The sequence below is a fragment of the Littorina saxatilis genome, linkage group LG1, assembly GCF_037325665.1.
Source record: "Littorina saxatilis isolate snail1 linkage group LG1, US_GU_Lsax_2.0, whole genome shotgun sequence".
Taxonomy (NCBI): Eukaryota; Metazoa; Mollusca; class Gastropoda; order Littorinimorpha; family Littorinidae; genus Littorina; species Littorina saxatilis.
Genome location: NC_090245.1, coordinates 42,181,987 through 42,195,676, shown reverse-complemented (window position 1 = coordinate 42,195,676; position 13,690 = coordinate 42,181,987). Strand labels below are relative to the sequence as shown.

The following is a 13,690-nucleotide window of genomic DNA, read 5'->3' as shown; positions in this document are numbered from 1 at the left end:
TTTGACTACAGTAAAGATAAAGGACTCGGCAGGATACTTCGATCGACTGGCACTTTGATACAAGCTCCTCTGCCTGTACATTATATTCAGACCGTCACTTAAAAAGATTTTTGCCTTTTATTTGTGTACCGAAACTGATTTGACTGCAACCGATGCTTGAAGCGTTATGTTAATGACTGAAACAGTTAACAATTTTGTTAAAAGTAACCCGAGGTCGAAATTATTATATTAGCATTTTGTTAATCCAAAAACAGACTACTCACGTTCCAAATTCAGAATAAAAAAACCAAGAATTGCAGGTTATTGGAACGTTTAATGGTTGACAAAACAAAACGTTACGTCTTGGTTTTTTTTTATTTAGCATTCTGTTGTTATATATTCGTGTATTAAGTCAGAAAGAGTTGTAATTGTTTAGCTCTTCAATACTAGAAAACACAGATGGTTTTATTTACGTAAGTTGCAGACGAAGTTGCTGGAGGATCAAGGTTGAGTGGCACTTACTTAAATGGGATTTGGTAAAGATGCCGAGAGAGTGTAACTGTAAAACGACCAAGAAAAGTTACTGCTAGGTGCGGAGCACTTTCTAGACTGGAATAAACAGCTTGCACAGAACTCGTTGTGAATGCAACGTCACTTATTCTGCATGAAGATCTCTCAGTCTCACCTCTATTCTGATTTCTATCGTTTTCAGACTGACGCAACTGTTTTTCAAGCGTCAACCTCGCTCATGGGAAAAGCAACTTACCAGCCAGGTTACGAGGAACATACATGTGTACCTGAAGACAGTGACTGCCACCAACATTTATTCGGATTGCTACATACGTGTAGTTACTTGGAACCAGCATCAAAATGTATTCAAGACAGTTGAAAAGTTGTTCTGTCTTGCTGCACCATGGCCATAGGCTGCCCCAACAACCGGTGGTCCAACAAAGTATATGCAAATCTTCAACACCAAAGTCTGTTCATAGATTAGGTAGCACACAATGTTCAGGTGCCTCACAGTGCTCCAGCAGATCCGCTCTACTGCAAAAAGCAGTCCTTCTCAGAACTTCTGAGACTTTCAGAACATTCAGGACTAAAGCCAAAGATGTTGTTGATTCCACCAGCAGCAGAAAGAAGGGGCGGTGGTGGAAAGCAACAGCTGGCCTGTTGCTAGGGACAGGTGCTGTGTACTACTTTAGTCAGGATGAGCAGGAACGACGGAAGATGCGTGTATTTGTCGGTGGAGTGAGAAGGTTTTTAAGGTATGTGAAAGACTGAAAAAGAAAAGTACTCACAAATGCTCTCATAGTCAAACAGATACACACGGACACACAAACACACACACACACATGCACAGACACACACATGAACACACACACACACACACACAAAATAATTGATACAACGATTGTGGCAGCCCAACACACACACACAAGAGGACACCAAAGACTATAAGTATAACCAGAAGTAACAAGTTTTTATCCTATAGGTCGAGTTTGACTCCTTTCAGTTTTCTTCTCGTGCTATAGTCTGTAGCATGAGCAGGCTGCTTGTGTATGGAACTTTGTGTCTAATTTATAATATGTTTAACCACACAAAATTGTCTGAATACTACTATTAGTAGGTTTGGATGTCTTTGGTGCTGTTTATCAGAACTGTGAGACTGACAGTGTGTAGATGCAATACACATTGCTACCTTTCGGTTGAGACAGGCAGTAGTGAATGACATTATTGACAGTACTTATTGTCTCAACTACATTGGGTTCTGCGGATTGAGACTAGGACTGTAAAACCATTGGCGAGTCCACAGGCCATATCATCCTTGAGATTAGGAGCAAACAAACACTGTAAATATTTTATGGTGATTGTGAAGAAAAAAAAACCCACTGTCACCAGCAATTTTTCCACTTTTTACATTTAGTCAAGTTTTGACTAAATGTTTTAACATAGAGGGGGGAATCGAGACGAGGGTCCGTGGTGTATATGTGTGTGTGTGTGTGTGTCTGTCTGTGTGTGTGTGTAGAGCGATTCAGACTAAACTACTGGACCGATCTTTATGAAATTTGACATGAGAGTTCCTGGGTATGAAATCCCCGAACGTTTTTTTCATTTTTTTGATAAATGTCTTTGATGACGTCATATCCGGCTTTTCGTGAAAGTTGAGGCGGCACTGTCACGCCCTCATTTTTCAATCAAATTGGTTGAAATTTTGGTCAAGTAATCTTCGACGAAGCCCGGACTTCGGTATTGCATTTCAGCTTGGTGGCTTAAAAATTAATTAATGACTTTGGTCATTAAAAATCTGAAAATTGTAAAAATAAATAAAAATTTATAAAACGATCCAAATTTACGTTCATCTTATTCTCCATCATTTTCTGATTCCAAAAACATATAAATATGTTATATTTGGATTAAAAACAAGCTCTGAAAATTAAATATATAAAAATTATTATCAAAATTAAATTGTCGAAATCAATTTAAAAACACTTTCATCTTATTCCTTGTCGGTTCCTGATTCCAAAAACATATAGATATGATATGTTTGGATTAAAAACACGCTCAGAAAGTTAAAACAAAGAGAGGTACAGAAAAGCGTGCTATCCTTGTTAGCGCAACTACTAGCTACCCCGCTCTTCTTGTCAATTTCACTGCCTTTGCCATGAGCGGTGGACTGACGATGCTACGAGTATACGGTCTTGCTGAAAAATGGCATTGCGTTCAGTTTCATTCTGTGAGTTCGACAGCTACTTGACTAAATGTTGTATTTTCGCCTTACGCGACTTGTTACATCCTGCTGTATTGGCATGCACCTGACGTTGTTTGGGTTGGATCATTTGCAGGTCTCTCATCATAGGCTTGAACATATCCCTTGACTACAAGTGGTCTCTGTGGAACATGGATGATGAGTCTGATGAGTATAAAGTAGCCATCAAGGGCTGCCACAGGAGAGCAGCAGATCGCATCCTTTCTGGTTGTCTGAAAAATGGAGGGCTGTACATCAAACTGGGACAGGTAGGAAACTGCTTTTGCAGATACAGTGGTACTTGCGACATGAGGCTGCTCCAATGAGAGGTGGTGAGGTTATATTTTCTTCTGTCCCTTTTGTCTATTAGTATTATCTTTTCCAAAATATAGCTGTTGTGAGAGGATACCTGCAGTGTTGTTCCTAGACATAGAGGGTAATAGATTCAAAATATGTATTGGTCAAAATGTTCTGACCGCAAAAAATTGTTGTGTCAAAAGACATCCCACACGTCAAAGCTATCACACCTGATCGACCTGGGATCAAAATAATGGGTTTAATCAAAAAGTATGCATAAATAACCGAAGACCGAGGCCTGGGAACAACACTGCATCTGCGATGTGAGAACACTTCTGGTTGGTCCGTAGTGTGCTTTGAGTTTGATGAAAGGTACCACTGTAAGTTGAAACAGAATTGTAACAGGTTATAACCTCACCACCTTGGGGAAAGTGTAAAAGCAGTTTCTTTGATGAAATGGATGCAGAGAATAAAGATTTACCACACGTTCGACGTTGCTTTGAAATTTTTTTTATGAGGATGTCCGACAGGCAAGAGCATTTTAGAATCGCTTCTGCCACAATTATTGGGATTAATGATCCAATACTTTCAGGGTAATCAATCACATACACCATCACAGATCTTTCCAGGCTTGTGCATGGGATAAGAGCAGCCTTCAACTTGGACACACACAAAATCAACAGCCTAGCTGCTTCCTGTGTGGAGTGGGATTTTTGTTTTAGCTAAATGGCGTTTGAAGGTTGACAGTAGTGTTGGTTTAAAATAAAATCGGCAAAGCATTTCCATTCCACAGAGAAAGCAGCTGGACTGTTTTAGTGTGCTTCCAAGTTGAAGGATACTCTTATGCCATGTGAACTCATGGAGGAATCTATATATAGCTATTCTGATGGACACGTGGGGGAATTCGGGGGCTGTGATTGGATGGTCTCTTCCGATCATCAAAGCATAATGCTACGGAAGTCGGCCATTTTTGCCAATATCCAAAAGCATATTGGCAACAACAAAGACGCATGGTTCCGGTTTACCCATCTGTACCACACGATGTTTTAATCGACAACAGCATAGACTGGCAACTTGAAATTCTTCTCGGGAATGTTTTTCAGCTTTACAAATGTCGATAGCATACCCTTTTCTGCTAACTTCCCGATGAAACAGTCTGGGACTAAACCAATTATTTTCTGTCCCTAAACACCACAAAATGCCCAAAGTCGAAAGATGTAGTACAAACAGGGGAGTAAAACGGAACAGCCGTTTTTGTGTGCCTGTGTGAGCTAAGTTGCATGCCGACTGACACAAACTTTCGCATTCAGCTTTTCTTATCTCGTAAAGTCCACACTAAATACCCCACTTCCCCTCTGAAGTATTGATGTAAAACCCATGGCACTAACATTCATGTAGTCCTTTATAACTGAGGTTGAAAAATTCGCTTCATGACGAGACAAGTATAAATGCCATTCACCCTAACTGAAAACTTCGCTGCCGTCTGCTCGCGTTGTAGGGATTAGCTGTTCTCTTCTCCTCCCCTTGTTGCATCCTAGTTCTTCAGTTGTTTCTAGTTTTTCGTTGATGTTGTGTTTTGGTCTTCTTCATAAGTAGTCTTCTTCAAAATTAAAAAAACTCAAACTTCTTTTTGTTGTATACGAGTTAACTAATAAAAAGCTGTTTAACAGCTGTGTTGTCCAATCGATGCGCATAAGAAACGGCGTCTGCTATCTAAACCTGAGATCAACGCATCGACGCAAAAACTGTCATTTTGTAAGTTTGGAACAACAAATCAAGGTCAGAACAGCTATATAATCGCTATTGTGTTTTCAGCGTAGCAATAGGGTCTGATATTTAGACTCGAACAAGTACAGTATAATGCGACTCGTCTTCGACTCGTCCGCATTATACTTGTCTCGTCTAAATATCGGACCCTATTGCTACGCTGAAAACACAATAGCTGTTAATGTTAAGCTGCAAGATTTTTTGCATGTGAAGGAAATGTATCTTTAAATAGGCAGCATAAACTATGATTGTAATTTTGGTTTGTTTATCTCTGTCTGCAGGGTTTTGTGTCTTTGAACCATATCTTACCCCGTGAATACGTTGAAGTTCTCACTGTGCTACAAGACCGGGCACTGACAAGTAAACCCCACGAGGTAAGGCCATTTTATTGAGTGCTTAATTGGGGAGCATTGAGCCGTTTATGTCTTTTCTGGTATCATGGAATTAAAGATTCACTATATATAGTGTAAGATCTGCCCCCTTTTAAAGCTGTGGTCTATTTATGACAACCAAAAAAAGTGGCAAATAAGGTCTTAAAAAAGGCAAGTTTTAATCTGGAGGCAGCTTTAGAGATGTTATGAACAGAAAATCTCAATAACAAGGTCTTAAAGCTGTGGTCTATTTGTGACTTTCCGGGGCTACGAAGTTGAAAAATAGGGAAACAATCATGTACAGAATTCTGTACAGCAAACGCTACCCCAAACCCCACCTATACGGCGTGTATGACCTTGAGAGCTTCAGTCAACGCTTGAATTTTGCAGGGATAACATTCGGTTTGCTCTCTCAAGACTGATCATATTTTATCTTCAAGAGAGATCAAAGGGAAAAAATAAACGCCCCGGCAAAGATTCGAACTCTCGACCTCGAGACTTCGTGTCTCATGTCCTAACCACTAGGCTACTGCGCCAATCGAGAAAAAGAAGGAAAACCATTGATATGAACTCATGTTATGTTATTCTTGAAGCAGCATGATTTATATATAGACCTCTATCCGCCCATTGTTCAGAAGTGAATACATGTATAACTATTTCTTAGATGTCTGTTTTCAACTGCACAGAGCTAGATTCAATTACTGTTCTTGTCATTTTTCTTGCATGTTGTAAATAGAGATATCGCAGCTATTTGCATGGCGCGAATGTCGTGTAGCATGACGGTGTAAACATGTACTGCGATTCCGTGAAATATGTTTGCAAATAAAGGCAAATTTTAATAGCAATTTTTACGTTTTTGCAACACATGAATGGTAATTCAAGCGTAGAAAGATATAAAATTATCAATTATTTTATCTTTGAAAACACTGGTGAAGTGGCCTAGCGGTTAAGACATCGGCCCCGACATTTCGAGGCCCCGAGGCCTTGAGTTCGAATCCCTGCCAAGTCGTTTATTTTTTTTGCTCGATCCTTCTCAACAAATATGCTCAGCTCTGAGAGAGCAAACCGGATGTTACCACTGCAAAATTCAAGCGTTGACTGAAGCTCTCAAGGTCATACATGCCGTATAGGTAGGGTTTCGGGTAGCGTTTGCTGTACATAATTCTGTACATGATTTTATCCCTATTTTTCAACCTCGTAGCCCCGGAAAGTCATAAATAGACCACAGCTTTAAGACCTTGTTATTGAGATTTTCTGTTCATAACATCTCTAAAGCTGCCTCCAGATTAAAACTTGCCTTTTTTAAGACCTTATTTGCCACTTTTTTTGGTTGTCAGTTAAGTCACAAGAAGCTGCAGTTACAGGCATTTGATGCAAAGTCAGTAGAACAACAATAATTATTGTTGCAGAAGAAGAACAAAAATTAAGTTCATTATTCTATATTCTCTTTGTCTAACCTTGCTACATCAGAGTGTAGAAATGCTAACATATATATAGTTAAAGAGCCTAACAGTAATTAGTACATTTCTTCTGCTTCTTTGGTGTTCAGTAAAGCAGCCACATTACTGCTTTGTGATAAACTGATCAAAGATTACTAATGGTGTTGAAAAGCTTGAGAGCATTGTGGATACAGTTCTAAAGAGATCTGTCAGGTGTTGACTTTCTACCTTTTTACAGGTAGAACAGCTCTTTCTGGAAGATTTTGGAAAGAAGCCATCAGAAATGTTTGCAGAGTTTGACCCGGAACCTATTGCAGCCGCCAGTCTGGCTCAAGTACATATAGCAAAGAGACATGATGGGAGAGAGGTGGCAGTGAAGGTACATGTGCTACGAACATTTTTGACTCACCTGAGTAATCAGTGAATCATAGTTCTTCTTCTTTTTCGTTCATGGGCTGAAACTCCCACAAGAATTGACTGTTTTTTTGCACAACTGTTGAGATGTTTTTTTTAACGTGTTTGACCGTTTTTACCCCATCATGCAAGCAGCCGTGCTCAGATTTTGGGTATGCCTGCTTTGATATTGTTGTGTTTTTATAACCCACTGTACTCTGACATGGATTTTAGGATCTTTTCTGAGCGTATTTGGTCTTGTGCTTGCGTGTACACACAAAGGGGTATAAGGCACCAGCAGGTATGCAAATAAGTTGACCCAGCAGAACCGAAAAATCTTCACCCTGAACCCACCAGGTGCGGCCAGGATTGAAACACTTAACCTTCTGCATTGGAGGCCACCGTCTTGCCCACTAGGCTATTGCACCCATCAGTGAATCATACAAGTCTACAGTGTTCGTCTGTATGGCCGTGAACAAAACTCTTTCACAAACTGTCCATGTTCAACTAAAGGATTAACTTAATTTTTCATTTCTCGAGCCTGTTTTTGTATGTGTGTGTGTGCAACCATGTGTGTTTGTAGACTGAACAAATATTCTTTTGGTCACAGGTGCAGTATATTGATCTGCGTGATCGATTTTCTGGTGACATAAACACCTGTGAGTTTCTGCTGCGTGTGATTGGGTGGATCCATCCCAAGTTTGGCTTCGCATGGGTGCTGCAGGTGAGTTAAGCATCAATATCAAATGTTTCTAATGACAAGACCATAATTATTATAGAAGTTCGTGCTTTTAGTAACACAGGCTCATGGGGCTTTTTATTGGCTGGACATTGTCACAAAAGGTTCTGGGGTATAAGTGAGAAAAATAGAGGAATCAGAAGCATTTACACATGTTTTCTTTGCCCAATACACAATGATGTACAGTCGAACCCACTTAAAACGAACACGCTAGTTACGAATTTTGACTTATAACGAATTAGTTTTAAGTTCCCAACTGAATACCTCTTTCTTCATGCTTAAAAAAAATGCTTAAAACGAATTCTTTATAACGAATTTACGCTTATAACGAGCACTTTTTGGATTCCCAAGCATGCATAATGTCTGTAATTTACTCACGCTTATGACGAAATCTTTAAACTCGTCCCGAGATCGACATATCATGGGAATTTGAGAAGTTTGAATACACGTGTGTCAAAGTCTTCCCTTGCGTCGACTGCTTGAACCATTGCTCAACCGATCACTGAATAAAGTTAAACTGATTACACTGTACTCACAAAACAATTTCAAATTTAGAATCAAAGTGATTGATAGCTCAGACACTGAACATGAATGACTGACTGACGTTTATTTCCTTCGCGAATACCAAAAACGAAACATCGAACGGAAGCCATTGCCAAAAATATAGATGCCAGAGTGGTTTCCCTTGGACAAGGGAAACCACACTCTCAACGTTTGCGTTCGCCGGTTCGCGATAGTTTATCAGTCAGTCAGTGCTTTCGATTTGGATTTGAACATCATGTTGCAACAAAAAAACAAAAAACTAAATTGGCCAAGGTTTGCTACCCGTCGCCAAGGTAAGTGATTCCGGACAAATGATAGGAACACCGCGAATGTGGACAGTGTCAGTGTGTGCGCGTGTGTGTGACCAAAAACGTAACAACTGGATGAAACATCTGTGTGCTCACTCTCACTCAAACTCAACAATCATCACTCAACATGAGACACACATGAACATGTACCTGAATATGTCACTTTATTGTCTAAACGTGAAGCAGCATGAAAGTTGCGAAAGAAACAAATTGAAACACCATAAAATGTACAAGACTTAAAAAAAAAAAAAAAAAAAAAAAAAAAATCGATCAATTTTCTTAATACGAATTTTGGTTAAGACGAACTTTTTTTCCGATCCCCAGTGATTCGTCTTAAGCGAGTTCGACTGTATAAGTTTTTTGTTTATTTGTAAGTTTTATTTTGCCACCTTTGTTGTACCACCTCTCTCCTCCTTGGCTGTAGTTTTGTGTGTGCTGTCAATCAGGTCAAAAGAGACACATCAAAAGTTATCCTTTCTGATATCCCTGCTAAGAAATACAGTGAAACCTCTCTTTTAAGACTGACCCAAGTCCAAGAGAATCAGGTGTTAGGGAGTGAGTCATAAATTGGGGATACATTTATAGCCATTATAAACAGAACATTTTATAGAGCAAGGTTTAGCTGTATTCTTAGAATGTGTGTGGGGGAGGGGGGGGGGCAATGTACTTTCTGGGCTGTGTCCTGTGATTATGTTCTGTATTTCTTGTGGATGACATTGAAAACAGAAGAGCTTCGCTAAAGTGGAACCTCCCTTTCAAGACCTAAAATTAAAAAAAATCTGAGAAAAGTAGGTCTTGAAAAGAATGACGGGGCGGGGATGTAGCTCAGTCGGTAGCGCGCTGGATTTGTATCCAGTTGGCCGCTGTCAGCGTGAGTTCATCCCCACGTTCGGCGAGAGATTTATTTCTCAGAGTCAACTTTGTGTGCAGACTCTCCTCGGTGTCCGAACACCCCCGTGTGTACACGCAAGCACAAGACCAAGTGCGCACGAAAAAGATCCTGTAATCCATGTCAGAGTTCGGTGGGTTATAGAAATATGAAAATACCCAGCATGCTTCCTCCGAAAGCGGCGTATGGCTGCCTAAATGGCGGGGTAAAAACGGTCATACACGTAAAATTCCACTCGTGCAAAAAAACACGAGTGTACGTGGGAGTTTCAGCCCACGAACGCAGAAGAAGAAGAAAAGAATGTAAATTTATAGATGTTATGGATAGAACGTTGGAAAAAGCAAGGTCTTAAAAGGGGCGGGTGTCCTAAAAGGGGTGTTCCACTGTACTACAGAATGTTGTGTGTGCATTTTAAGTTTCTTGTATTCTCAGGACTTGAAAGAAACGCTGCGTCAAGAGCTGGATTTTGAGCAGGAGGCACGTAATGGAGAGAAGTGTCGGTCGGACCTGAAGCATCTTAAATATGTGTATGTGCCAGAGATATTCTGGGATACGACCACCAAGGTATGACTTTGTTCTTGAAAGAAAAAAGTATGTAACATTCAGTGTTGTTCCGAAGCCTCTGGTCATTTACGCATACTTTTTGAGTCACTTGAGAAAATGTGACTCTATGTAATCGGTCAGTGTTAGTGTGTCCGTCCGGCCGGCCGTCCGTAGACACCACCTTAATGTTGGACTTTTCTCGGAAACTATCAAAGCGATCGGGCTCATATTTTGTTTAGTCGTGACCTCCAATGACCTCTACACTTTAACGATGGTTTCGTTGACCTTTGACCTTTTTCAAGGTCACAGGTCAGCGTCAAAGGAAAAATTAGACATTTTATATCTTTGACAAAGTTCATCGGATGTGATTGAAACTTTGTAGGATTATTCTTTACATCAAAGTATTTACATCTGTAGCCTTTTACGAACGTTATCAGAAAAACAAGGGAGATAACTAGCCTTTTCTGTTCGGCAACACACAACTTAACGTTGGGCTTTTCTCGGAAACTATAAAAGTGACCGGGCTCAAATTTTATGTGAACGTGACTCCCAGTGACCTCTACACTTTGACGTCTGCTTTGGTGACCTTTGACCTTTTTCAAGGTCACAGGTATGCTTCAGGTATGCATTGTGTTGTGAATAGCAATTTCTTCCTGTCCATCTGATGCCTCATATAATATTCAGAACTGCGAAAGTGACTCGATCGAGCGTTTGCTCTTCTTGTTTGATCTGATGCATTGTTCTGGCCACAGGCAAGTCAAACATCCAAAGTTTTGTCACACGGGATGCCTTTTGTAAGAGGAACTGTAGGAGTTGGGTTGGAATAGTTATAATCATTCGTAATTAAAGGGGTCTTTGATAAAACGGGGAGGAATGTAAGAGAAACCGTGACTATCAAAAGGGTTGTGAATACCAAGACAGCAGACGTAAATAATATAGGGAAGGAATGACGCAATGGAAATGACGTGCAGATTCTCGACTAAGGAAAACGAGCAGTTAATGAGAGAAATCACACCAGAAAGACGTAAAGTCGCCCCGCAAGGGATCCTCGTATCAAGTAAGTCTCTTGGTAGAACATGGTCGCCTGTGCTTAGCTTGCCGTTCCAGTAGAAAATGGTCGCTAGGAACGGACGGCCATACTAGTTGAGGATTTGCGATGGGGCAATCCCGTATAACCCGTGTAAACTTTACATTGGCGACGAGGATGTCGAGACGAGCCTGCACCATGTTGCGAGACCGTTTTTGTTGGGGGTTGGGAAACGTCTCTGGTGCTGGTCTGATTAACTGCCGAGGACATATGGAGTTTTCTCCGGTGTCCTCCGTTTTTGTTTCATTCTAATTTATGTTTACCTTGCATAGGAGTAAAGGATTGTTTTAGTTTCGAAATTGTTTAGGGATTTTTTAGTTTCCGTTGCCTCTGTAGACTCAATCGGGTGCACAAAGTGTAGCCGAGTGAGAACTTGACTGTAAACATAATAAACTGGGTAACGTTTCGGATTCCTGGAATGAATTAAACAAATTCTTATGTTTTTAATAATATATTGGACAAGTAGGTTTTTGATTATTTTCCCGTTGCACAGATATCAAACGTCGCAAGTTGTGACGAACGAGACCACTTGCGGTTTACAAAATACCTACAATCCGTTGCTTTGAGCAAGTTTTTGTTATTATATTTGCAAGGTGTTTGTTGTTATAATGAAGGAGATGCATTTTGAATAAGAGGGTTGATGGAATAGTGTTTAAGTTTAAAAATTCTTCCAATTTTTTTGAGTCACTTGAGAAAAAGTGACTCTATGTAATCGGTCAGTGTTAGTCTGTCCGGCCGGCCATCCGGCCGGCCGTCCGTAGACACCACCTTAACGTTGGACTTTTCTCGGAAACTATCAAAGCGATCGGGCTCATATTTTGTTTAGTCGTGACCTCCAATGACCTCTACACTTTAACGATGGTTTCGTTGACCTTTGACCTTTTTCAAGGTCACAGGTCAGCGTCAAAGGAAAAATTAGACATTTTATATCTTTGACAAAGTTCATCGGATGTGATTGAAACTTTGTAGGATTATTCTTTACATCAAAGTATTTACATCTGTAGCCTTTTACGAACGTTATCAGAAAAACAAGGGAGATAACTAGCCTTTTCTGTTCGGCAACACACAACTTAACGTTGGGCTTTTCTCGGAAACTATAAAAGTGACCGGGCTCAAATTTTATGTGAACGTGACTCATTGTGTTGTGAATAGCAATTTCTTCCTGTCCATCTGATGCCTCATATAATATTCAGAACTGCGAAAGTGACTCGATCGAGCGTTTGCTCTTCTTGTTATTTTTGGCGTTTGTTGGAGATGTCATTTGCTTAACGTTAAAACCGGAAGTGAGATCATAATTATTTATTCAAGGCCGCCATTATGTGTGTTTGCTTCCGGTTCGAGTGTTGTTGTGTTTTTTCGGGTTGATCGTCGTAAGTTTACTTGTTAAAAGCATGATAGATTTATGGTTTTGATATGGGAATATTAAGTTCAGCTATAAGACTTTGCCGGTTTGAATAGGGGATATGGCGTTTAAAAGTTCAACTATCAGACTTTGCCGGTTTGAATAGGGAATAAGGCGTTTAAAAGTTCAGCTATCGGACTATGTTCGGTTTGTTATGGGAATATTAAGTTCAGCTATCAGACTATGTTCATTAATGCATCGCGTAAAATGTGTGTAGATTGCATCATAACATTTTTGTGTGTGCTTTATATCATGTGGCGTGTTGTAGTCAACTGATTGGAGATGTTTTTTTAATAGAGGGTTTGGTGGTATAGTTGTTTAGTTTGCAAATTCTTCTTTCGGTTTTGACCGTTTCGTCCACGTACGTTTCGTCTTTTTCGTGCGGCAGCGAGCTGGATTTCGCTCAAGATATTTTTGTTGTTGAGATTTTGTTTCTAGCACTGAATCTTCAGGATTCAGATCTCGTTCGCATTGTGTTATTAACCTTGCCTGTTTGCTGTAGATTTACTTTGAAACGAGGTATGCTTTGATCGCATTGTGTTATTAACCTTGCCTGTTTGCTGTAGATTTACTTTGAAATGAGGTATGCTTTGATCGCATTGTGTTATTAACCTTGCCTGTTTGCTGTAGATTTACTTTGAAACAAGGTATTCTTTGATCGCATTGTGTTATTAACCTTGCCTGTTTGCTGTAGATTTACTTTGAAACGAGGTATGCTTTGATCGCATTCTGTTATTAACCTTGCTTGTTTGCTGTAGATTTACTTTGAAACGAGGTATGCTTTGATCTTAGATCTTTCTGGATCTATTTTTGTTTTCTCTTTCGTTTGGTAGCAGTCGTTCGTTCTACAGAGGCCACGTAGCCGTCTGTGAGGCAGAACATTGACAACTTTGGCGTTTTTCAGAAATAAATGTTCATTTTCTACAGTATTCGATTTGGGTTTCTTTGTTTCCCGTTGCACTGTTCTATTTGCATGTGATTTTCTCGGATAAAATCTGGTGAAATTTACGCATGCGTCGTACCACATGCGGTCATCACTAGATCCTCTCGTAGATCGCTAGCGCTGATCGTAGAGACTATAATGTTCAGTTTGCTTTTGAAAGGTGCGATCTTTGTTATCGGATTTATCATTCTTTGCTCTTGAAGAATCTTCGCTAGATTCTGTGCTTTCTGTTTCAGACATTTTT

The 13,690-nt window shown here is 40.0% G+C and overlaps 1 protein-coding gene across 3 annotated transcripts in view; it reads left to right on the top strand.

Annotated features, from left to right (window-relative positions):
* Positions 1-451: 451 nt before the first annotated feature.
* Positions 452-13,690, top strand: part of LOC138970026 (uncharacterized aarF domain-containing protein kinase 5-like) — a 52,879-nt gene continuing 39,640 nt past the window's right edge. For all 3 annotated transcript variants that reach the window (XM_070342595.1, XM_070342594.1, XM_070342596.1), the window contains exons 1-6: positions 452-1,244; positions 2,823-2,994; positions 5,071-5,163; positions 6,838-6,978; positions 7,603-7,716; positions 9,904-10,035. In XM_070342595.1, coding sequence (XP_070198696.1) covers positions 850-1,244; positions 2,823-2,994; positions 5,071-5,163; positions 6,838-6,978; positions 7,603-7,716; positions 9,904-10,035 — 1,047 coding nt within the window. In that variant the 5' untranslated portion in view covers positions 452-849. The remainder of the gene's footprint in view (positions 1,245-2,822; positions 2,995-5,070; positions 5,164-6,837; positions 6,979-7,602; positions 7,717-9,903; positions 10,036-13,690) is intronic.